The sequence below is a fragment of the Furipterus horrens genome, unplaced genomic scaffold (assembly GCF_987537825.1).
Source record: "Furipterus horrens unplaced genomic scaffold, mFurHor1.1.pri manual_scaffold_2, whole genome shotgun sequence".
NCBI classification, from domain to species: domain Eukaryota; kingdom Metazoa; phylum Chordata; class Mammalia; order Chiroptera; family Furipteridae; genus Furipterus; species Furipterus horrens.
This window is the reverse complement of record NW_028327172.1, coordinates 134,379,760-134,403,027: the sequence shown is the minus strand read 5'-3', so window position 1 is coordinate 134,403,027 and position 23,268 is coordinate 134,379,760. Positions and strand designations below refer to the sequence as shown.

The 23,268-nt window shown below is 41.0% G+C and overlaps 1 protein-coding gene across 2 annotated transcripts in view; it reads left to right on the top strand.

Annotated features, from left to right (window-relative positions):
* Window positions 1-23,268, top strand: part of SFMBT2 (Scm like with four mbt domains 2) — a 215,970-nt gene that overhangs the window by 20,456 nt on the left and 172,246 nt on the right. For both annotated transcript variants that reach the window (XM_090268004.1, XM_090268003.1), the window contains exons 2-4: window positions 11,684-11,832; window positions 19,030-19,124; window positions 21,132-21,372. In XM_090268004.1, coding sequence (XP_090124130.1) covers window positions 11,733-11,832; window positions 19,030-19,124; window positions 21,132-21,372 — 436 coding nt within the window. In that variant the 5' untranslated portion in view covers window positions 11,684-11,732. The remainder of the gene's footprint in view (window positions 1-11,683; window positions 11,833-19,029; window positions 19,125-21,131; window positions 21,373-23,268) is intronic.

Sequence of the window (23,268 nt, the reverse complement as noted above, 5' to 3'; positions counted from 1 at the left end):
TATAGTTGTCTGCCTCATTTTGACAGATGCGTTTTGTTTTCTTGGGCTGGCTGTCGGGGGCAGTGCCTGTGTACGCGTCACAAATCAGCGACCGGCCGGCGCCTGCCTGTCCGCGACCTATTTCGCAGCCCTGTGGTGCTTTCTTTGGGGGCGGGGCTCCAAGATGGATTCACACAGTTATTCAGCCAGGAGACCGGGATCCGTCCTCCCGCCCCCCTGGGCCTCACTGTTCAAGGCGATGCGGCGGCCGCTCTCCCCAGCACCGGAGTCGCGCACCGCCAGGGGCTTGCGCAGCCAGGACTCCTCGCTGCCCGCCGCTCCGGGTGCCACCGCAAACAGCACTGCCCTCTTTAACTCTTACCTGCCCAAATGGCACCGCTGGTTTATAACTTCATATGTTGGACTTCCGTGTAGTTTTATTTTCTGGAATTTCTAGTTATCCTTTGTTTTGAAGTAGTTGTATTCCTCTTTAGTTGTAGAGGGAGACCTAGTGTGTCCGTCTAAGCCTCCATCTTGGCCGGAAGTCGTGTTTTTTCTTTTTGTTGTTTTTTGTTACCTTGTTTTCCAGATCACAGATTTGATCATCTGCTTCATCTGATCTGACGTTGATTTCATCTAATGTATTCTTCTTTTAAGTTATTGTACTTTTATTTCTGACTCTTTTGTGTGTGTGTGTGTGTGTGTGTGTGTGTGGTTTTATCTCTTTGTGTAACTTCCCACTGATTTCATCTATTCTTACCCTAAGTTCATTGAGCATCCTATCACCAGTGTCTTGAACGGTGTATCTGTTAACTCGCTTCCTCCATTTTGTTTAGTTCTCTTTGTGGAGTTTTGTCCTGTCCTTTTATTTGGGACCGGTTTGTCTCATTTTGGCTGCTGCCCTGTGTTTGTTTCTATATATTAGCTAGATGTACTGTGTCTCCCAGTCTTGGCAGGGTAGCCTTGTGTAGTAGTGTTGGCAGCAAAACAGCACCAGGTGTCAGGCTGGTGGAGTCATAATGGATCTTGGTTCAGCAACCTTGGTACTTGAGTTCTGGTGAAGAAAGAATTCAGAGCCAACACTCAAACTATAAGAGGAAGTTTATTTAGAAAGTCACCGAGGTAGAAGAAGTGAAGTGAAGAAGAAAAGAGCTCAGGAAAAAGTTACAAAGTCAAAAGAAGGGTTCTTGGAGCTTAGGAGGAAGAGAGAGGCTTGGAAAACATGCCTGGGGGAAGGAGGTGGGGAAAGGCCAGGGTGTGCTCCTAGAGAGAGCTGTGCTGGGTTCTCCATCCTAAGGGCTTTCAAGGGTGGGGATCTTAGGGGAGCTCCCAGGGGTGGATCTCAATAGGATATGCATCAGCTTTCCAGGTGTGTCCTTTCAGGGTTGTGGTCTCCACTGATTGGTTGGTGCCAGGGCAGAGGTAATTTTTCAGTGCAGCTGGTCCTGATGTCAGCCATGGCATTGCTTGTCTGGTTCGAGGCCTGGAGCTGAAACATAGCTATGGCCTAGATGTATTTGATGCCAGTCAAAACCTTATTGTTCTGGGGCTTAATATTTAAGGGCTTTTCTCCTACCCCCTTGTATCTAACCTGCATGCCTAGCAACTTGCCAGGGGAGGAAAGGTCAGGGGGTCTCAACCACTTGATCAGCAATGTGCTAGTGGGGGGGTGGGGGAGAAGTTTAACCTGGTGGCGCAGTCCTTGTTTTCCCAGTTTTGCTCACTGCTAGGCACCTGCAGCTTTCTGCCCCAGTAGTCTTCTGCACCTGGCCTATTGTCCTTGCTCTGCTCCTGTCTGTATAAATGCCTTTTACATTATATGTCCTATGGGATGAGTGGTGCATTCTCCCTAGTCACCTGAGCCAGGTGCTCCAGGGTGTCCCTGGGTTGTGTGTGCTCTCCTGTTGTAGTTGAGCCTTGATTGTTGTTGGCATGTTATTGGGTGAGATTGACCCTCAGGCTGACTGACTGTGGGGACCGGTCATGGTAACATTTGACAAGCTGTTGAGTGGGGGTGCTGACACCACTGAGTGGGACTCCCTTTAGCAGGGCTCTGTTGACTACTGAGTTCACCCTTTGGGTGTGCTGTCTGTGGAGCTGATTGGGTGTTGCTCTGATCTGGTCTGAATTCAGCCACCGGGTGTAGTTGGTTCTGGAGCCTCTTGGCAGAGGTGGCTCTGGGGCAGACCTAGGTCAGCTGCTGCCTCTCTGTGTCCTGGGGCCTCCTGGTAGGAGCTACAAAGTGATATGCAGTATCACAGGTAGCTGCCTGTGTTGGGTTTGGAGGCACCTGGGAGAGGCTGTGCTGCCAACTGGGGCTGGTTTGTATTAGTGCCCGGCCTGGGGCTGCCTAACGAAGGGTGCAGGGCATGTCAAGACCAGACATTGCTTGTTTGGTGTTTGTGGACCTTTTAGGAAAGTCTGTAGTGCAGACAGAGACTGGCTGTTAGGGTGGTGAAATAGCTGCTGAGAGATCAGGCTGGGCAGAGTCTCAGGGTGGGGCGGTGTCTCAGGGTGGGGCAGAGTCTCAGGGTGGGGCGGTGTCTGTCTCAGGGTGGGGAGGCTTGGGAGGGAGGAGGGCTCGGCAAAGGGACACTGGCACCAGCCTGGCAGTACCACCCACCAGCACTTCTTGGCTGCAGTGGGAGTGGGTTCAACAAAGGAACAATTTTGCAGTGCTCTCGGGGAGAGAGTGTCCCTCCAGCCTTCCCCCTGAAGCCAGACAGTTCAGTTCCTGCCAGTATGTCCCTGTCACTTCTTGAGCTGTTGACTCTACCCTGGAGCTTAGGGCAAGTGTTTGCCAGCAAAGGAGCCTGAGTGTCAGCTCTTTAAGAGGATGTGTGGGACTCCAGAAGCCCTCATTCTCACTTGGACTGAGTCCCCACTGACTTTCACAGCCAGCTGTTTTGGGGGGACCTCTTCCCTGGTCTGGTGCTCCAGGCTGGGAAGCCTGGTGTGGGGCTGGGACCTTTCATTTTTCATGGGGGACCTCTGCAGCCGAGATACCTCTCTCCAGTTCTTAACCACCCCAGGTGGGTGTGGGGCCACCTAGATTCACGTTTTTGTTGCTCCCACCAGTCACTGCATGGCTTCTGTGTTTCCTCCGTTATAGGACTGCTGTTCAGCTAGATTTCAGGCAGTTCTCAAGGATGGTTGTTCTGGAGTTTAGTTGTAATTTTGATGTGGTTGTGGGAGGAAATAAGCACAGCACTCACCTATTCTGCCTTTTGACTGGAAATCCTTAGAAAGAAGTTTTTGAAATTAAGTTGTAAAATTCTATAAAAATGTTAGAAGAAGCTGAGGAAATAACCTAGGTGGTAGATTAAAAAAATAAAATGGTGGAAAGTAAAAGGGAAAATTAAGGAAATTAAGGAGACCCAACATTTGAATGATTAGATAAAACAACAGAGAAAACAGAGATGAAGAAATTAACAATACTTCAGGAAACATCTTAGCCCTGGCTGGTAGCTCAGTTGGTTCTCCCAATATGCCAAAGTTGTAAGTCTGATCCCCAGTCAGGGTACATATAAGAATCAACCAATGAATGCATAAGTAAGTAGGACAACGAATCTGTGTTTCTCTCCCTTCCTCTCTCTCTCTCTAAATATGAATAAATAAGAAAAAAGAAGAAGAAGAAGAAAATATCTTAGAACTGAAGAACAGTTTTTAATGTTGAAAGAAGTCACTCAGGGCCCTCAAACCACAGGCAGATTGCCATTAGACACAGCATTACGGCATTTCAGAATATCAAAAAACCCAGTAATTAGGATGGTATGAGACTTCTCAACAAAGGGAGCCAGAAGACAGTGGTGAGGGAAAATGTCAAAATTCTGAGAGAGAATGTTTTTCCAACCTAGAAGTTTTTTTTTTACCTACCTAAACTATTGGTTAAAATGTGAGAGTAGGTTACAGACATTTTCAACCATATAAGATTTCACACATTTTCCACCTAAATCCTCTCTTAGAAGTCTATCAGAGACTGTACTCCATCAAAAGGAGGGAGAAAACAAGATCTATGCAGGCCTGGGACACAGAAAAAGGGAGATCTTACAAAGAAAGAGGTGAAGTGAGATCTCAGGATAGCATCTGCGTACCAGGCACAACAGAGTGCAGTTAGTCTAGATTAGAGCAGGACAGAAGGCCCTGGTAGAAATTACTTCAAGATGACATTAATAAAATACCAGCATATCTCAATTTATCTAGAGGAGAGTTAGACAGTTGATGGAAAAATTGGACTGCAATGGGTGATGATAAGTATGTAGAGAAATAAGGACGTGGGAAAAACAAGACCATCATTAACTCCGAAGAAAAGTTGTGAAAGAAAGGGGAAGAGTAATCATAGTAAGCTGCCTGGTTCTGCTCTGTGGAATAATATCCATTACAGGATAAGGGTGGGAAGGAGGGAGGGAGGGAGGGAGAGAGGGATAGGTAGGTGGGGGATGATGGTGTACTAGTAGGGCATTACCTGATAATGACACAAATTGAAAAAATCAAGCAAGGAAGGTGTTGTTCAGAGATATAGCGATAAATGCCAAAACAATCAGCTAAAATAGATGAAAGTGACTTTCCCAGGGAAGCAGGACATGGAGAGGGAAGACAGTGCAGGAGATTGCGCTGTTATGTTTTTTGGGCCGGTCCCCACAAGCCTGATAGACTGTTTGGCTTTTAAAACCATATGCAGACATAACATAAAAAAATCATCTGCTACTCTATTATCAATAAAGCTAAGGAAAAATCATCCGCTAGGAACGAGTGGTCTAATTCCTAGAGATTACGTAATCCGTTCTCCTCTTGATATTTGAGAACACCAAGTCCTAGAAAAAATAATTCCTATAGATACTTAGATCCATTAAGAGAATGGCTCCACCATAAATGACCAACATGATACATTTTTGGTGCTGTAGGTCTTACTGAACTATTAATGGAGAACAAGCAGGCCTGACTTAGGCAGTTGGTATAACAAAGTTTGACTTTGTGAAACAGTGGAATTCAGGTAACTGGCATTCTATAAGGAAAACGAGAATGCAAAACTACTAACTGAGTGCTATTTAATGCAAAACTATTTCTAGACACACCAGCCTTCCTCTCTCCACATTTAAATGACTTTGCAGAAATACTGTGTTTCCTAGTATACCAATGATAGATATCTTTTGATAAAGAACAAATTTTATCTTTCTAAGCAGCACATGCAAAAATCTCTTCCATAAAGCAGTTGTTCTCGAGTGCAGTCCATAGATCGGCAGCATCAACATTGCCTGGCAACTTGTTGGAAATATGAATGATTAGGCATCCCCCAGATTTGCTGAATCAGAAGCTCAGGAGGTGGAGCCCAGCAGACTGAGTTTTGACAAGTGCTGCAGGTGAGAATTCTGCTGTACCTTAGAGCTTGAGAACTGCCTGAATAGTTGATGATGCTATAGGCAGTGCTGACCTTCTTAGTTCTTTAGGGGTTTGGCTCAGTCTGGACTTCCCACAGGACAAGGGGACCTCTTTCATTTCCCCACGGGCCTCCTTCTCCGGGCTGAAACACCTTGGTCTGCGTTCATGTGAACTGTGATTTTTTTGAAACAAACCAAAGATAGCATTTAGTATTATTGATAGTCTTTTGGCTAAAACTTAGAGCAAAAGATAGTGTTTTGGATCAAAACTAAGTTGAACCGTAACAATCTGAGCGTTATACTTACAAGATTATTAAAAAGGAACACAGTCCTTCTAGGGTGTGTTTGTGGGGATTTGGGATTGAGTGTGTACCAGAGACCCCAACTGGTGGTATGAATAAGATAGAAGCTAGATGCTAATTTTTCTCTTATGTGTGGTAGTCTGGAACTGACTGCAGAACCAAGCTCCCTTCTCTTTTGTTTCAGTATTTGTGGGTCTTAGGTGATTGATCCCTGGTGGCTCTGGGAGTAAATGCAAAGGCATGACCCTTCCACTAAAGGCGGTGACCTTGTGGTTGAACACATTCATTCCACAAACTTCCCACTGGACAGAACACAGTGGTGCAGCCACACCAACTTCAGAGACAGCCGAGCAGTGTTTATTTTGGTTACCCAGTTACTCCTTATTGTAAGCAAAGGAGTAAATGGATATTGGGGTTGGGAGAGGGATATTTAACAGTTTCTGATGCACAGTTATTTCTGCCTGTGTTCACTTTAAGATATATTCTGTTCACAGTAGAATACCTTTTGTAATGGTCATGTCATAAGAAACTGGGTTACCAAGCCAGGCAAAATCATTGTCAGACCTTTATAGACCTACCTTAAATGACCTCAAGTTTAATGATTGTCGAACTAAGTAAGAGATATGTGAACAGTAGTCCTAGTTTCTATATCACTTTCTTCTTAAAAGTAAAGTTTGGTTTTCTGAAACAGTCTTGTATGTGTAAGAATTCAATATTTGATAAAGACAGATGTAAACCCAATGGAATAGAACTGGATTATTAACTGTAGGGGGCAGTGATCAGCTCAGAGTTGCATAAATTCCCTATGTGTTACATTTAAAAATTGAAACATCAGAGAGCTTAGGTCTCTGGTATCCTAGGATGGGGAGGACAATTTAGGAATATACTTTTTAGAGGAAATAAAGGGAATTGGTACATTGGACTAAATTAAACAAAACAAGACAATTAGCACTCTGTATATCAACAGGAACCTCTAAAGGGCAAATTGGGGAAAATATCTTTCAATGGTTTTGAAAGGTAAAATATGCAGAGCTCTTTAAAAATTATACAAAATATCAATGAAGTTAAAATGTGAGAAGGATGTGAACAGAGTAGTATCATATAAAGACTATTGCAGTGGCAGGATACCATTTTTTTTTAATATCTAATTGAAAAAGATGAAAGAAAACATTATTTATGGCCGAGTAGGAGACTGGGTTTAGATGGATTGAATCATCCACTGCTGGTCACTCAGTAAGTTAGGACCGCAGGCTGGAGAGCACTTTAGCAATATGTATCATGAGGCTTAAACATGCTCCTACCTTAGGCTCCTTAGCCCTAACTTCTGGGATTCTACACAAAAGAAATATCCCAGATGTAATAGAATTTATGGCCAAGGATTATCACTACAGCACTATTTGTGATGGTGAAAATTTAAAAAACAAAACAAAAACAACTTAATGATCAGCAGTAGTGGAATGGTAAATAAATTGCCTTATTCATAGTATAATAAAAATCATCCAACCATTTCGAGTCATGTTGTCAAAGAATTTTAATGATGTCGGGAAATGCTTTCCATGTAATGTTAAATGAAAAATGAATTAAAATTATAAATTCTACAGGAACTCAGAAAACCCCACAGAGAAGCATTAGGAGGAGTTACTATAAACATAAAAGTGGTTTCCCCTGGGTGTCAGAATTACTAGTGATTTAAATTTGTTATATAATTTTATTCCTTAAGAGTTCTGTAGAGAGTGTGTATACCTTTTATGGAAAGGCAGAAAGTAAACATTGTTGAAAAAGGGAAAGTGTGACTTGGCATTTGCCAAAATAAATTTTGCAGCCACCTGTGACAATGCCTTGTCACTTGTCCTTATACAGAATAATTTGAGGCTTACCTCTGCCACTCATTCAGGTGGCTGTTTGGGTTTATATTGTTACCCCTGAGTTCTCTTTAAAATGATTGATTTGGTGCATTTAAATCAATGTCTTATTTTATAGTCCCCGATTACCTTTTTATAGTGTCCAGTTAAGAGGCAAATGGAGAGAGTTGAATCACTGAGTAGTCATAAAAATTTTAGCAAACTTTCCCCCCTTTAATGATGCCAGATAAGCCAGTGATACTTGACATTAATAACCTTCATAGAGTTTTTTTTCCTTTATTGAAAAATATTTTGCCTGATTACATTTGAGGTAGAATGATTTTCTTGAGTATAGGTGAATGAAAAGAGAATTATCTTAATATGATGCACATAATTTAGCTTCTGAGATTTCTTCTTTAATATTGTATCGCTACAAAAAGGCAGCACATTCAATAAAAACCTACTACTTTAGGAAGTTTGCTATGAAGGATTTGTGGCGCGTTATTGGGAAACTGTGAAGTTCCTTAAGTTTGAAAATTCCTATGTTCTTTTTAACTAGCTTGCTATTATTAAATTGAAACTTCTAAGAGAGCCAAGAATTGATGGTTATTTAGGATATACTCAAAATTCAAATATAGTAAACTCTGGCTTACCTATGTGGTGGTCTAGCTGTGCTGTCAAATAGGCAGCCACTATCCATATAGGCCTTCACAATTTAAATTAATCAAAATTAAAATTGAGAACCCCATTCACACTATCTCTATTCCAAGGGCTCAGTAGCCATGAATGGGTAGCGGTTACTGAATTGGACTGTGTAGGTATAGAAATTTCTGTTGGACCTTGCTGGTCTAGAGATAATTCATTTCTGTTTTGTTTTAGAGTTATCTAATGAGTGTTCTTTCTCACACATTTCCTTCTTAACAAGGCTTTGTCTGGCCTATGCTACAATAGTTTTCTTCTTTGAATACTCCCCAAATGATAGGAGGCAGGTGCTTATATTTGGTTCAGATAAACAGGTAATCTGAAAGCAGAAAAGGTGCAATTAATACCAAAAAGCCTTGGTAGATTCATAGAATTTTATATTTTAAAAAGGCTATTGATTGCATATAATTAAGCCTTCTTATTTAACTAATGAGAAATTTGAGGAACAGAGAGTTTAAGTAATTTGCCTAAGTCACACCAGATAGTGACCTTGTTACTAATTCTCCAAGTTCACTGTTCTTGTCACTGGGCCAAGACCACTTTTTAAAAGATGGTCCAGTACTATAATTCTGTTGCTCAACAACTTTAGAGACAAGAGGAGCCAATTATAGTGAATTAACTTTACACAAAGTATGTTGTATATTTTATATTGTATATTTTACAAAGTATATTGTATAAAACAGGAAACAACCCTTTAAAAACCCAGTCTTCTGAACCTTCTTCTCATGTCTTTGGGGAAAAAAATGCAACTTTCATGAAGAGACAATTTTACCTTCAGTCTTGAAATTACAAGTATTTTAAGAACCAAAAGGAAATTTGCTTCTTTTTAAAAATAGCCTTTTTGGGTGGTGGGGGTGGTTACGGCTGGTACTGTAGTTAGGAAAAGGATTTGCTTTATAAAATCCTCTTTTTATTTGCAAAGCTTATGGGTCACTTGTTGCCAATAAAATTTGCACCCCTCCCCCAGTTCCATTGAAAACAAATTTCTGTGAAATGGATTGTCATTCTTATATTTAATATATTTTTCTCAGAATTTATTTCCATAGGCACTGCATAGGTTCTATTAACTTATTGAGGGCTAACTGGCAAGCGAAGCAGTTTATTCTAGGAACTGACTACCTGCTTTGAAAAGATTGCATTTTGTTAATATTGGGGGATTGTTGGATTGTTTCCATCATGTTCTGTGGATTGTACCTTTCCAATATATAATGACCTGTTTCCTTCATTTCTCTTTTACTGTCTTGGTCTAGACCTTCATCTGCATGTTGTTTTTAGTCTCTGTTCCCATTTGGTCATGCCCCTGTCTGTCACCTGTCTGGCATGGAGCTACCGGAGTGATTTTTCTGGAACAAACCTGATCACTTCACTTCATGGAATGGAAAACCTGTAGAGTGACATTCGGGTCAGGCCCTTATTTTGACAAACTGTTCTCATCATGGTTCTGCCTCCTTCCCTATTCACATCCTCAAGTCTGTTCAAATGCCACTTTCTCAGGTCTTCCCTGGCCATCATCTAAATGGTCATAACCATTCTGCCTTGTTCACCTGTATCTTCTCTCCGTCTTTAATTTTTTCTACAGCACTTAATGTCTTCTAACATATTCTGTATAATTTGCCAATTTTCTGACTTATTGGTGCTTTCCCCAGTTAGGATGTACTTTTTATTAGGGCAGCCCATGGTATTTTGTTTGTGCTGAGTGTTCCACCTCTGATTCCTTTTCTTCAGTTGCCTATCCATCTGCCCTCCAAGTTCTTGGTCATTCCTGGATTACTCTGTGGAGAACAGTGAAAGGCAGAGTTTTCTAGAGCATGCTGCCTTCTTGCTCTTTCTTTGTCCAGGCCACCTTGTGACCCTGGGGGTCAGCAGATGTATCCCTGCCCCAGTGACGGAGTGATCTGTAGACTCACAATCACACTTCTTATAATGGGGCGGAGTGTGGGTCTTACTTACCTTTATGATATGCCCATCAGTGGATGCTTGTTGGTTGTTGGGTGTTTGGTTGGCTGGCCATTTGCTCATCATCAAGTGGTTTCTCTGCAGATTGCATCAGTGACTGCTCCTGAGGTACCAGGGCAGTCACAATAAACTGGTGAGTACTGCTTTCCACTGGGAAATCCTGGCATAGGACATGAGCTTTGCAGTCGCCAGGCAGCCTCTCCCGTGGCTGTGTGCAGCCCCACGCAGGGAAATCTCCAAAGCAGAGCTGTCCACAAACTCGTGTACCTGTATCATAATAGGAATGATGAAGAGACGCTCTTAGGAGTGTGCAGTTCTGCCCGTTATCATGGGGGTTGCTTTGGCAGACTGATGTCCTTGGGGTAAAATTAGCCAGCCTCAATATTCTAATGCTGTGTTTGCCAGTGTCCTCCGTTTTAAGTAGTTTTAGGACCTGTCTGTCCATTAAATGGGTTCCTGTGTTTGTTGTTGTTTCCATCAAAGCTTTCAGAAACTAAGCTTAGCAAATGACTCACTAGTGATCGGAAATAACTTTGAATTATTTTTTAAAAACCCCCCACGGTTTCTATTTAGGCTTAAATCATTCCTTTAATTTTGACGAAACCTCAAAGTATTTTTTAGGAAAGTAATCTGAAGAGCACCAAAATGTACTGTGTGTGTGTGTGTGTTTCAAGAAGGGCATGATATTCTTAAAAGATACTTTACCAGTATGTAAGTGACAAAATATTCCATTTATGTAGCTATCATTGTACTATTCTTTTCCTTCATATATCTTTGTCCTTTTACTTATTTAAACTTTTATCTACATATGAAATAAAAGCAAACATTGAGTAAGTGAAAGATTTAAAAAACCCACATGTGACTGTGTCTAACCTCCACCGCTATCCATGGCTGACCCTTAGCAACGACTGTGCCTGGCTGTTTTATGGGATGTGACATGCTGAACTGGATGATAGGATTCTGTGAATACTGAATATCCTTTTACTTGTTTTACCACCAGTCATGTCAGAATGCAAGTGTAGAATAGTCATGCTATTATATAGCAAAAGTCTGATTGCTCACAAAGCTCATACTTGCAAACACTGATGACACCGTAGCTGGTTTGGTAACCGTTGCTTGGGAGACACCATACATCATACATGTGTGTGGGGATGCTGAGGCTGAGGAACACTTGGTGTTTCACAGCACTGAGTGAGAGAGGAGGCAACTTTGGGGGGCGGAGTGTCTTGCCAACGTTACAGTGGTAGATTGGCTATTGAAACAAAATTTTTATTGTTGATGAAAAATGTGTCCATAATAACTTGTAGAAAATGGATGGTTTTGCTCGGCTGTGACTTTTGTTGTTAACCCTGTAGAGATATGTAGTCTTTAGTCTTGACTCTTGGCATTTTCTATTATTGTTGTTACAGTGCATCCTTTCTGCATGTTACAATGAAATAGTAGCAGTGCTGATAGGATGATGTTATTTTTGGAGAGTTTAAAATACGTGAATCTGATTTTTTTTTTTCTTTGTTGGTTGCCCTAGGTAATTCTTCCTGCAGGATGAATTAAGAGAAGATCTTTATTCTTTAGGAATGGAGAGCAGTTTGTCAGTTACCAATATGCCAGACCCTTCATCTTCTCTCTTGGAGAAACATCCAAGCTCAGCAAATGGTAATGGAGATCTTGATTCAGGTACAATTTTGTTTTCTAGATTGATTTGACTTTTTGATGTATTGACCAACATCTTTCCAAAAATGTTCAGAAAGTAATGGGGCATTGTTTCTGGATCTCAAATGCTGCTTCTTCCTAGGATTTACTAGTATACTTATAAGCATATAGCAGCTTGAAAGTTTGGCAAAATTTGGTTCAAAATTAATATTACCTATGTACTAGACAGAGCGGGCTAGGTGATAGTGAGGTGACAAATGACTTCAAAATCTCAGTGGCTTACCAAATAAATGTTTGTAAGTATTCACACTATGTAGTTCAGACAGAGTCAGTGGGTACTCCGTTCCACTGAGTCTCTGCACAGCACTGTCCAGGGCCGCATCTCAGCAGCTGCTTCAGGCTTGCCATTACAGGGAATAAGAACTGCAGAGTCTTGAATCAGTAATTAAATGTTCTAGCTCAGAAGAGACAGGTCCCGTTTTTGCTCAGAACCTCTTTTTTTAATTTTATTTTTAAGTCACAGTCTGCATTTAATATTATTTTGTATTAGTTTCAGGTGTATAGAACAGAAGCTGGATAGTTATATACTTTACAAAGTATCCCCCCCCACCTGGCACCTTACATAGTTTAATATTATTGACTCTTTCCTGTGTTGTACTTTATATTCCCATGACTACTTTGTAACTACCAATTTGTAGTTCTTAATCCCTTCACCTTTCACCCAGCCCCCACCCTGACCCCTTGCGCTCCCATCCCCTGTGCTCAGAACTTCTTGACCCAAATAAGTTTAGGGAGGTAGGGAAGTAGAATTCTCTGATATGTTCCCAGAAAGAGAGGGCAGCAAGATATGCCCAAGCCCTAGATGTCACTTCCCAAGACTTTCTCTAAACTCCAGCACAGCTTTCTGAAAGGTGCATCACATGAAGGAAATTTAGGTCATGTGAATTTGTGGTAGTCTTTCTCCCTTTAAGAAGTCATAAAACAAACAAAATCAAACCAGTCTTTGATTGAATTTTTATATTTAAACAATGAATTTGTAAATGCATCTTTTTCTAAAACTTGCACAAGAAAGAGTTTATTTTTAAAATATTTTTTTAAAGAATTGCACTATTGCATAACAACAATTAGATAAGGACAATTTAGCAGAATCATAAACATTGCTATGGTGAATTCATGGACAAAAATATTGATCATTAATTCAGGGAGAGATTTGATGATCATCCAAAGAAGGTATGGAATTTGTTTTCACATTTTGATGAGACTAGTCAATGATGGAATTACAGATTGCTTGGTGTTATTGAATTTACCTGCTTATGTTTCTCAGATTATATCTTTACCTGGAAAAAATGTGGAAACCCATGAAATGTTGCCTGAAAGGTGTTAGTATCTTTTTCAAAGTCAGTTCTTTCTCCCGCTTTCAGCTTTTTTTTCCTATATAAAGAGAGAAAAATTCTAAAAGCAGAGTTGAATCTTTTACTCCCAGTAGAAATATGGATATTCTTTTTCTTAGAGAACATAGTCTCATAGACTGAAAGTTCAGTCTAGTTATTCTACTTTTATTTAAGTACAGATATGCCTTTTAAAAAGTCTTTGTTATGTTTGCTGAGTGAGGTTATTTTTTTCTCTTTTGGAGTCCCTAATTTTCACCATATTTTTGTCATACACACATCTGACGTCTATGACTACATTATTTTCAATGGTATGTTTTCAAAACTGTCTCAATGACAATCGTGTTGTTGACTTTTCAGGCAGTTTCCGTATATCTCTAGCTGAAGTAGATTCTGAAACATATTAATAATACGGTGTCAGGAAAATTATTCATACTGCATTGTGGGTGACCCACGAACAGAGAGGTGTGAGTGCAGCATTGCGTCCCTGGCTGCACTGTGCCATGCTCAGTGCCCACTGGCCTGCTCCCATCTTGGTTAGTTCTTGCTCTTGTGTTGTGGGAGGCCTAAATCACCTGAGAGGTTAAGATCTTTAATAGAACTAACAGTTCTAGATAGCTCTAAAGTATCTTAACATTTTTCAGATATTGGCCCGGGCTTTTTTTCCTATGTGGTTAATCTGCCCTTTCTCCTTGGCATTTCCATTTATACCTGTGTGGTGTCGTGGATACCAAGGCAGGCTCTTCTTGTCCGGCAACCGGAAGAATATGCGAGGCAGGGCTGGAGTCTCTGACAGTTCCTTTATTGCAAACATTACAGTATTCTCACTTGCCCTCTGCCCTTGGGCTTGCTCTGGACTACCAGCAGGCCGCTAACTGTGCTCCTGTGGCTCACCTCTTCACTGGCTGCTCGCTGCTTACTGCCGCTTATATACTATGCACAGATAAAGCCGGCTACTAGCCAAAATATGACATCAATGTTTGTATAACTGAGAGGGTGCTGCACATGCAAATCTAATTATTATCTCTAAGCAGCCCATGCCTGGGCATCCAGGGTGAGGGAGCCTGACAGATTCCATTGTCCTCACATGTGGTGAGGAGACTCTTAGATGGTGCCACAAAGACAGACTTTCCTAAAGAGGAAATCAATTTAAAGCAGGACCTAAACCCTTGTAGAGAGCAGAGGCTGACTTCTAGACAGTCAAATCTAGTTTTGAACATTTAGACTGTTAAGACCATACTCAACTAAGAGTTGTCAAATAGTTTATTTTCCTGAGTAGTTCCTGTTTCACCTGTTACTATGCAAAATATCTTCTGTCTGCCATCAGTTGTGGGGCTATTTGGTTCAGGGACCAACTGTGACATGCTTCGGGTTGGATGGTGTCTTGGTCATTTTCCTGAAAATGTTCATATGAGATATCTATGTCAGATGAGCAGGAGAAGGTAAACTGAGCTTTCTTCACCTGGTAGTACCTTGACTCTCAAATGAGGGACAATAGATACATGACCCTGTGTTCAGGGCAGGCACTCTTAAATATTCTCCTGTGTTGCGTTGTCTGATTCTTCCACAATGCAGTGAAATAGCAGATGAAATTGGACAAAAAGGTGGATTCTCTTGGCTCCTGTATTCAAGCCAGGATTTCAACTCAGGCACGTAGAGGGCTTGGAACCTTGTGCTCTGAAACACTGAGCTGTGCCTGCCCTTCAGCACAGGGAGAAGCCATCCTGGATACCTAAGGGCATAAACACACACAAACCATACACACCCCACACTCACTCACTTCATGAGAGACAGTGCCAACTCAGATTCATTCTTTCTTGCCCTCTCCTCCACGTGTCTCCCATCTCCTCTGCCTGTGTGTCACAAGACACACAACTGCACTTCCCTGACAGCTGACCACACGTGAGTGCCTACAGCTCTTCTTGGACCAAATCATGGTGCCAGAGCATGGAAGTCCAGCCTGGTTGCTTCCCATGTTTTTGATTCCTGCGTCTTTGCTTCCTCTGTCCCCACATTCAGCTGCTGTGGTCCTTGCACAGATGATCCATCCCTCTGAAATGAAAACTTCAGCTTAAAAACAAGGATTCTGAGTCTCATTAACAGTTTTCTCTTGTTTAGATTTGCCTTTTTTCCTAAGGAGAGCTCAAATAGTTGGGGTCAATAACCGACTCCTGAGTCCCATGGACGAAATAGACACAATGTAAAATGACTCCTCTTCCCGAGACACTGCTGGGGTGAGCAGGGATAGAGGAACTGAACACCTTTCCAGTGGATGAAATGGATGGAGACACACAGAGGGATGTGGACCACAACTGGACTTTTGCATCTCTGGGCTTTCCCAGTTGTCCTGATAAAAGCAAGCAAAACACTTTGCTGACATAGTGTTGAATAGACACCTGGGCATAATTTTTTCAAGGGTGGCTAAACGTAATTTCCTGATGAAGCCTTGTAGGTAAAGCCGTGTTGTGTATTTACATTGGGCAATCCTGAGTAAAAGGAATTATTCTGGAAACGTGGGCTTCATATTTTTGGTGGGGTAGAGATTAGGATGTATTAACTGGAGTGCCACAAGCTCTTATATTCAGGAAGGAAATGAATCAATGTTCTTGTTAGAGAAATTGGGATCTCTGGCTGTTTATGCTGGGAAAGAACTGGTTTTATGTGACTTGTATTTTCTTTTAAAAAAACTCTCCTTTAGATAGTTGATGCCTCCCCAGGCTAGGAGATTGGGTCATTTTCTTTCTTTCTGGAAAGACCCTTTGGAAGTCTGGGTAGCTGAGAGAGCCTCAAGGACCTTTGGGTCCAGGTGACAGTCTCCTCCTCCCTGGTGTAGTCCTGTAGCCATGACTCAGGTCTGGGACTGGCATTGGCCAGTCCTACCTGAGTTTCATTCCAACGGGGTGTCTGTTTAATATAATACACAATGCAACTCATTTCTAGACCTTCTGATAGTATGAATGAACTATCAGCAGTTAAAATAATAAAGATTTATATTTTTTCCTTTCTCCCTCCACATTAAAAAAATATCTAACACACAGGATTTTGTTCATTTCAAACCTGCCAATTCTACATATTTTTAAAATTGGGTAGTGGTTACAGGGTTTAATATTCAGCCTTGCAAAGTTAGCCTTGTTTCATGTTGTAAAATTGTACAACCCACGATCTGATTACTTAGAAAAAAGGTGTATGAGTCATTTGTTCATTCCATTTTTCACTGTTAAGTAGCCTGCACTCCAAGTTTTAGTAAGATATTCTTTTTTCTATTTGCTATGAAATATTCTGGTCACATAAATAGCTTTCTGTTTTCTAAAACTGGAGTGCCAGTAATGAACGAGCCTGCTTTCTTTAAATTGTGAAATTTTCTTAGTAGCCTTTCATAGTCTCTTCATTACATCACAGGCCATGCCTCTGACTGGCTCGTTTGCAGCAGAGGGAGATTGTCACAGTTTCCTTGATAAAATGTTTATGGGTTTAAGAGGTTTATGAATCGGCAGTAAATATTTGCTCTGGGTTTATGAGACCTCCACTCATAAACATTGTGTGTGTTTATCTATTGCTCATTGAAATGTCTTTAGAGAATCCGCTGCTTAGGGCACATGCTGTGGAGGAAATGTTAATAAATTACAGATTTGAAAAGGCTGTATTGTGAGGAATCCTACATTTTGTATCAGATTTTATTGTTAAGAAGTGCACTTAAAGTTACCAGCTGTTGGGCATAAAGGTTTTGAAATGTTTTTAATCCCACTGTAGGCCTGACTTTTGGGGTTCTTATTAAAGTAGTTTTTAGACAGCAGAGAGTAACAGCTTTCTTTAGCACTGTCCTTTGTGATACACATGTGAGAGTCACGATGCTACCTTTCCCTCTCTTGGTTAACTTGAACAAATAAATGAATGAATACCTGAGTGAGCACGAAAGCATCTATTGCTTATAATATTGGGGGAAGAGATTGGAAACATAGCTTGTCATGGGTTAAAGTTTGTGGGAACAAAAATTTTTAGTGAATGCTAATAGCATGGATTAGAATTTTATGAACCATAAAGAACTGCAAGGAATGGTCTCAGTGGAAGTTGAGAAAGTAAGGCTGTGGTCTTACTCTCGTGACTTCTCAGGGAGAATCTCCCCTTGTATCTCTCCCAACATTCTGCTTCCCCCTGGGAAAAGGCCCTTTTATCAGAAATATGTTCCCTGAAAAAAGTCAGCAGGGCCTGCAGCCTCTAGCTAACAAGGATGACAGGTGGTTTCTAGCCACGAAGACATAGTTAAGGCAAGCACAAAGAGAAAGCAGTCATGTTCTGGAAAACACTTCTGGGTGTCCCCCAGTAGCTCTGCCCACAGTTCTTTTGCCCCAGACAACACTGGGCATCGATTACCGAGTTTGTCTTCTTATCCACTAACCAGAGGCATCACAGCAGATTTGTCCAGGTGATCTGGTGCAGTACCTATTGGTAGCTTTTATTTTCTTGGACATTTGCTTATAAACCACTTGATGGGAGCAAAATTTGAGGTGATAGTTTTAAACAACTTTGATTTAGAAGACAAAATTGAAGATAACTGCCTTTCTGACTTTACAAAAATTATTTTCTTTTATCATTTTCATTTTCCGAGTATGCAGAGTGTCACAAGAAAATTACTTTTCCAACTTCTACTTTAAAAATCTTTAGTAGGAACATATAGTGATAACCTCCAAGAACAATGCTTTCTTTCTTAGACCCTCCTGTTGCAAATCTCTCTGGCCCACTTGCCAGTGTTTGTTCTTGGCCAGTGAGATAGCCTCTTGCTAGTAGAAGATGCATAGTTGAACATTATTACAAGAAAAGAAAATCTGAACTTTTGAAGCTATTATTTACCTGCATGTTTGGACAGCCCCTACTGCTGTGTGTTAATTTATGATAGCCTTGCAAATTGGTTGAAGTAATGTTTACAGTTGATTAGTTCTTTCCATTTGAAATGTGATGTAACATTTATGTTATCTGTACTATACTTTTAAAAAGAGTCATTTGGTGTTTTTCAACTACTCCGATTATATCTTACATATACATTCTTGAATGTTCAGGGAATTACTTGATTTCCTGCATAGCCAAAATAAGGATTATTTTAAGAGCCCTGTGCATTTGATTGTATTTTTCTTCGATCCCTGTAATTGGAGAAACTCATGTCCTGTTGAGTTCTACTGGTGTGCCTTGGTCTGAGAGTTCTGTCACAGCAGAAGGCAGGTCAGCAGACACTGGACTGGATGGGCATCAGGGGTCTGCCTCACATTTGGTCAGTTTCTGTCCCTAACTTGTTGAGTGGCTTCACACACTTGAACAATCCTTCTGGGCCTCAATTATTTCCCCTTGAAATGAGATCAATGCTTCCTAAAGTTCCTTCTGGCACTCACAATCTGTGCTATTATTTTATAATCCCCAGCTGTAGTAAGTAGCCAGTGGATACTCAGCACTCGATGGTTTTCTTTTCACCTTGTCCTCCGGTCTCCCCAAAGAAGGGAGTGTCCATAGTGGCCAATTCCAGACTGATAAACTAACACACATCAAATATGCCATGAGACAGATCTCCTTTAATTTGCCTAAGAGCACTTCATATTATCCTTGATTTTGTTAGGGTACCCAAGCAGAATTTCTTTAGTGTTTTCTTTCTTTAGTCACCTGTCTCTAAAGCCAGCAGACTAAAGCTATGAAAAAAATTTGATAATATCCTCCGAAACCACTGAATTCGTTCGTGTCTTGCATGAAGGATATTCTGGTCTTCATTGGAGGCCAGTATCTTTCCATTCTTCACTTTAGCATTGATATTCTTGTGTTTTTTGTTTCTTTGGTTTTGGTTTTTCAACAGAAGAAGGTTCAAGCTTGGAAGAAATCGGCTTTAACTGGGGGGAGTACTTGGAAGAAACAGGTGCCAGTGCGGCTCCTCACACATCGTTCAAACATGTATGTAACCTTCCTTCTCTTTCTGGTCTGCATTTGGAGCATGGGAAGGGAACCTTCAGGAAGATGCCAAATCTAGTGGAAGATAAGGCATGAGTAGAGAAGGGAAATTCAGCCAAGATTTCTTAGACATAAAGATGAGATGGGGAAGTTTGTTTGCTTTTCACAGATAGCTGCAGGTAAGGTGGATTTGGCTCCCACCACTTACCTCACCTAACACAGGGCTAGGCCCAGGGTAGGTGCTCAGTGGGTGAGAAACAGTGTGTAGTTTTACTCTCGTCTGTACCTTAAGATGCCAAATTTGACAGATGTGGCCCTTGCACACGGCCTGAGACAGGTAAGATTGATTAGAATAAATAAAAGCCAGCCAACTAAGTAAGTAGGTGTAATGTGTAATGTCTTCTTACAAGGTGTCATGGCTGTATATTTTTATTATGGGTTGATGTTTTTATTTTGGAAGGACACGTAAAGTTTTATAGTCTTTTGTGGGAGATGAGTCAAATTAGAGAAAATACCTAAAATATTGAGAAAATATTTGGATCAAGCAAAAAAAAAAAATCATTTTTAACAGTGATTCCCTTGAATAATGCAAATAGCTTGTCCAGCAGAGTGCAAGTCGCAGAAAATTAAAAAAAAAAAAAAATTAAGCTTTTTTCAGTTTTTGTTTCTACTTGAGATTTTGGCAATATATTGTTAGCAAGGAAAAGACTAAATTCCCAGGCCCTAAGATTTTGGCATTAGCATTGTTTTACTAGAAAGGAAAATGTAATTCTGAGGAATGTTTTTTTTCCACTGTACTCCCCAGGCAAAGATTCAGCCTGAGTGTCATTAACAAATTGGGGCATTTTCTCAACCTGTTCTTGTTTTTGGCACTCTTGCTGAATTAGCAAGCCAGAACTTTGATTCTTTCTTTTAATGCAATGTTTTATTGTTTTTGGAGATGAAGTGTTCTTTTGAAAAGGAATTTAAAGCCTTATTAAATTTGCATAACCTTATAAAAGTAGATCATATTCCCAATCCTCTTTTTATACTGACATTCGTAATGTTGTAATTACTAGTTCATTTTGTATATGGTTTTGGCCATTTAGTGAAACAAAGAGGTAAATATTAAAACAGAGCAGAACTATAGCTCACCTGGCATAGAACAAGGGTACAATCCTGCAGAGTTTTTTATGATTCTTGGATGACTCGCTTAGGTTCCTTGAAGCAGTTTAGAAAAAAGATATTGATTGGCAACTTTTTCCTTTTCTTTTTTACTGAAAAATTACCAATACCTCTCCATATGGAGTAACTCCAGTTCTCTTTAATTGGGTCAGTTCTCCCACCTTCCTTTTAATCGCAATAGTTCAGGAATCCGAGTGTCCCACGCCAGTGTGCCAGGTGTCAACGAAAAGCGTCACTGGTCCCATGAATGAGCCATTTGTAATTCCATTGTCTCAAGCAGCTGCTATTCTTAAACATCAGATTCTTTGGCATTGGAATGTCCACTGGGCTGAAAAACTTTCTTTTTGGGAGGAGGACTGGTTAATATTAACAGAAGATAATCCTTCATTAGTAAAAAAGAAAATCTGTCCACGGCTGTACTGCTCACGAAGCTGCCATCAGCCACCTGGAGCTTTTGAGCATGTGGAAAGAATGTCGTCCAAATTGGGATGTGCTGCAAGTGTAGAATGCACACTGGATTTGGAGGCTTCATTGGAAAAGGAAAATGTAAAAGATCTCATTGATGTATTTTATGTCGATCATATCTTGAAATGATGAAATTTGGGATATTTGAGTTAAAGAAAATACATTATTAAAATTAATTTTATCTGTTTTATCTCTTTTTTTAATGTGGCTATTAGAAAATTCAGTGTCCCATTGGTGGCTCACAATCTATTTCTCTTACAGTGCTGTTCTAGAGCAACAGAAATACTGTTTTTATGTGCTGTGCTTTTAAACAATTTTGTAAACTTCTGGATGCATGTGGCTAGTACAATAACAGGTTTCCTGTGTTTCTGGTTCCTTAAGGTTGAAATCAGCATTCAGAGCAACTTCCAGCCTGGGATGAAGTTGGAAGTGGCCAATAAGAACAACCCGGACACGTACTGGGTGGCCACTGTTATCACTACCTGTGGGCAGCTGCTGCTTCTGCGCTACTGTGGTTATGGGGAGGACCGCCGGGCTGACTTCTGGTGTGATGTGGTGATCGCCGATCTGCACCCTGTGGGCTGGTGCACTCAGAACAACAAGGCCCTGATGCCCCCAGATGGTAAGCTCCCTGCTGGCCCATGATTCAGAGACTTTGGGTTTCCAGACCATCCTTATTCATGATAGTTATAGGGAAAACCTTGCAGAGATTCCATAACTGATTTAGTGGGAGGGTCTAGCAACTTAAAGATTGTTTCCAGAGTTTCATCAGCTTAAGGGTGCTGGAGTGAGAGGGAACTTGGGTACATTTTTCAATGTCCAAGCTTATCCTGACAACTGAACCAACCATGGTCTCTAGGAGACAAAAGTTCTGGAGCCTGACTTTGGAGGTAGCAAAAGAGGCTGAAGGGAGGCCAAGATTGAGGTCTTTTTTCCCCGTTGCTGATGGCTTATGTTGCTTTTCTTTGGCTTTGGAGACTTGATGTTTTGTACAGTGCTGTAGGGCATCAGAAACCAGTCTCTCTGTTTTAATCTGCCTTGTTGTGGGAAGACTGTCAAGGTGTGATGCATTTAGAAAACCAAACAATTGAGGAGACATGACATTTTTCTCAAGGGAATTGTCAAAGCTTGTGGGGACAAGATCCATTCAGTTGCTAGAAGGCCAGGGCTATTTTACTCCCCAGGGCACATATGGTAATATCTGGGAGATTTTTGACTGTGAGAGGGAAAGGGCGGTACAGCTCCTGGCATCTGGTGGGAGGAGGCCTGGATGTTGCGAAACAACCTACAATGCGGAGGACTGCTCCCCCAACAGAGACTCATTGACCTCAAACTGTCCTAGTAGAGAAACCCTGCTGTAAAACAATGGGGCCGCATATTGCAAATTTTTTCAAGGAACTCATCTGATCCTGTAAGTGAAAAAAAACTGAGTCACCAAATATTTCCACCTCAACACCCTATCCTCTGTACTTCATTATATGATGATGGCAGCAGTTGCACTTGAAGACTTGATGCTAATTCTGAAGCATGTGTAATGTTCTCTTAGCATCTGACTGTCACTTTTAGCTTTGAATGGATATTTTTATTTCGAAGTGACATGCACTGTTTTAGAGCTGAAATCCAAGTTCATTGTGTCCACCATATTCACAATTGCTTTTGCCTTTCAGAGCATTTGAATTTTATATTCTTTTTTAAGTTCTGATATATGGTTTTTCTGCTAGATCGGAATGGTCAATAGTCTTTTACTGCCCTTTTTATGCATAATTGAGAGCCTGATAAAAAGTAGGGTCATAATAAATGCATGGAGTTTGAGTTGCATTTATGGGACATGTATAAGGATTGAATTCATTGCCTTGGCCTTAGCTAACATCTTGACCCTTAATTTGTCAGAAGAGAGAAAGGCCATTCTTTCTTTCCTTCTTGTTTTGGATCTTTGCACCTGCTCTCTCCTCTGCCTAGAACCCCTCCCTTACCTCTTCCTCCTCCAGCTGGCAGCTTATTTGATCACTTCCTTAGGCAACTGTGGTCAAACCCTATCTTTGCTCACAAGGTCTGTGTGCCCTTAATGTTGATCATGTTTGCAACTGTGCCCCAATTCACCAGGTTGTGCAAACATTATCATAATTTCAGAGCATGTCCATCACCCCGTAAATAAACCCAGTATCCATCCACAATCACTCTCCATTCTCCTCTCCCCGTAAACTCTGGCAGCAATAGCTAAGCTACTTTCTGTTTCCATAGACCTGTTTATTCTGCACATTTCTTACACATGGAATCATAGTATGTGGCCTTTTGTGTTTGGTTTCTTTTACTCAGCATATTTTATTCATCCATGTTGTAGCATATATCAGGACTTTATTCCTTTTGATAGCTGGGCCATATTCCATTGTATGGATAGGTCACATTTTGTTTATCCATTCATCCATTGATGCACATCTGGGTGCAACTGTACTTTGATTCCTGTGGTTGTTGGACTATTCGAGTAGAGAACTTATCCCCTCGTACTGGTTGTGTCTTT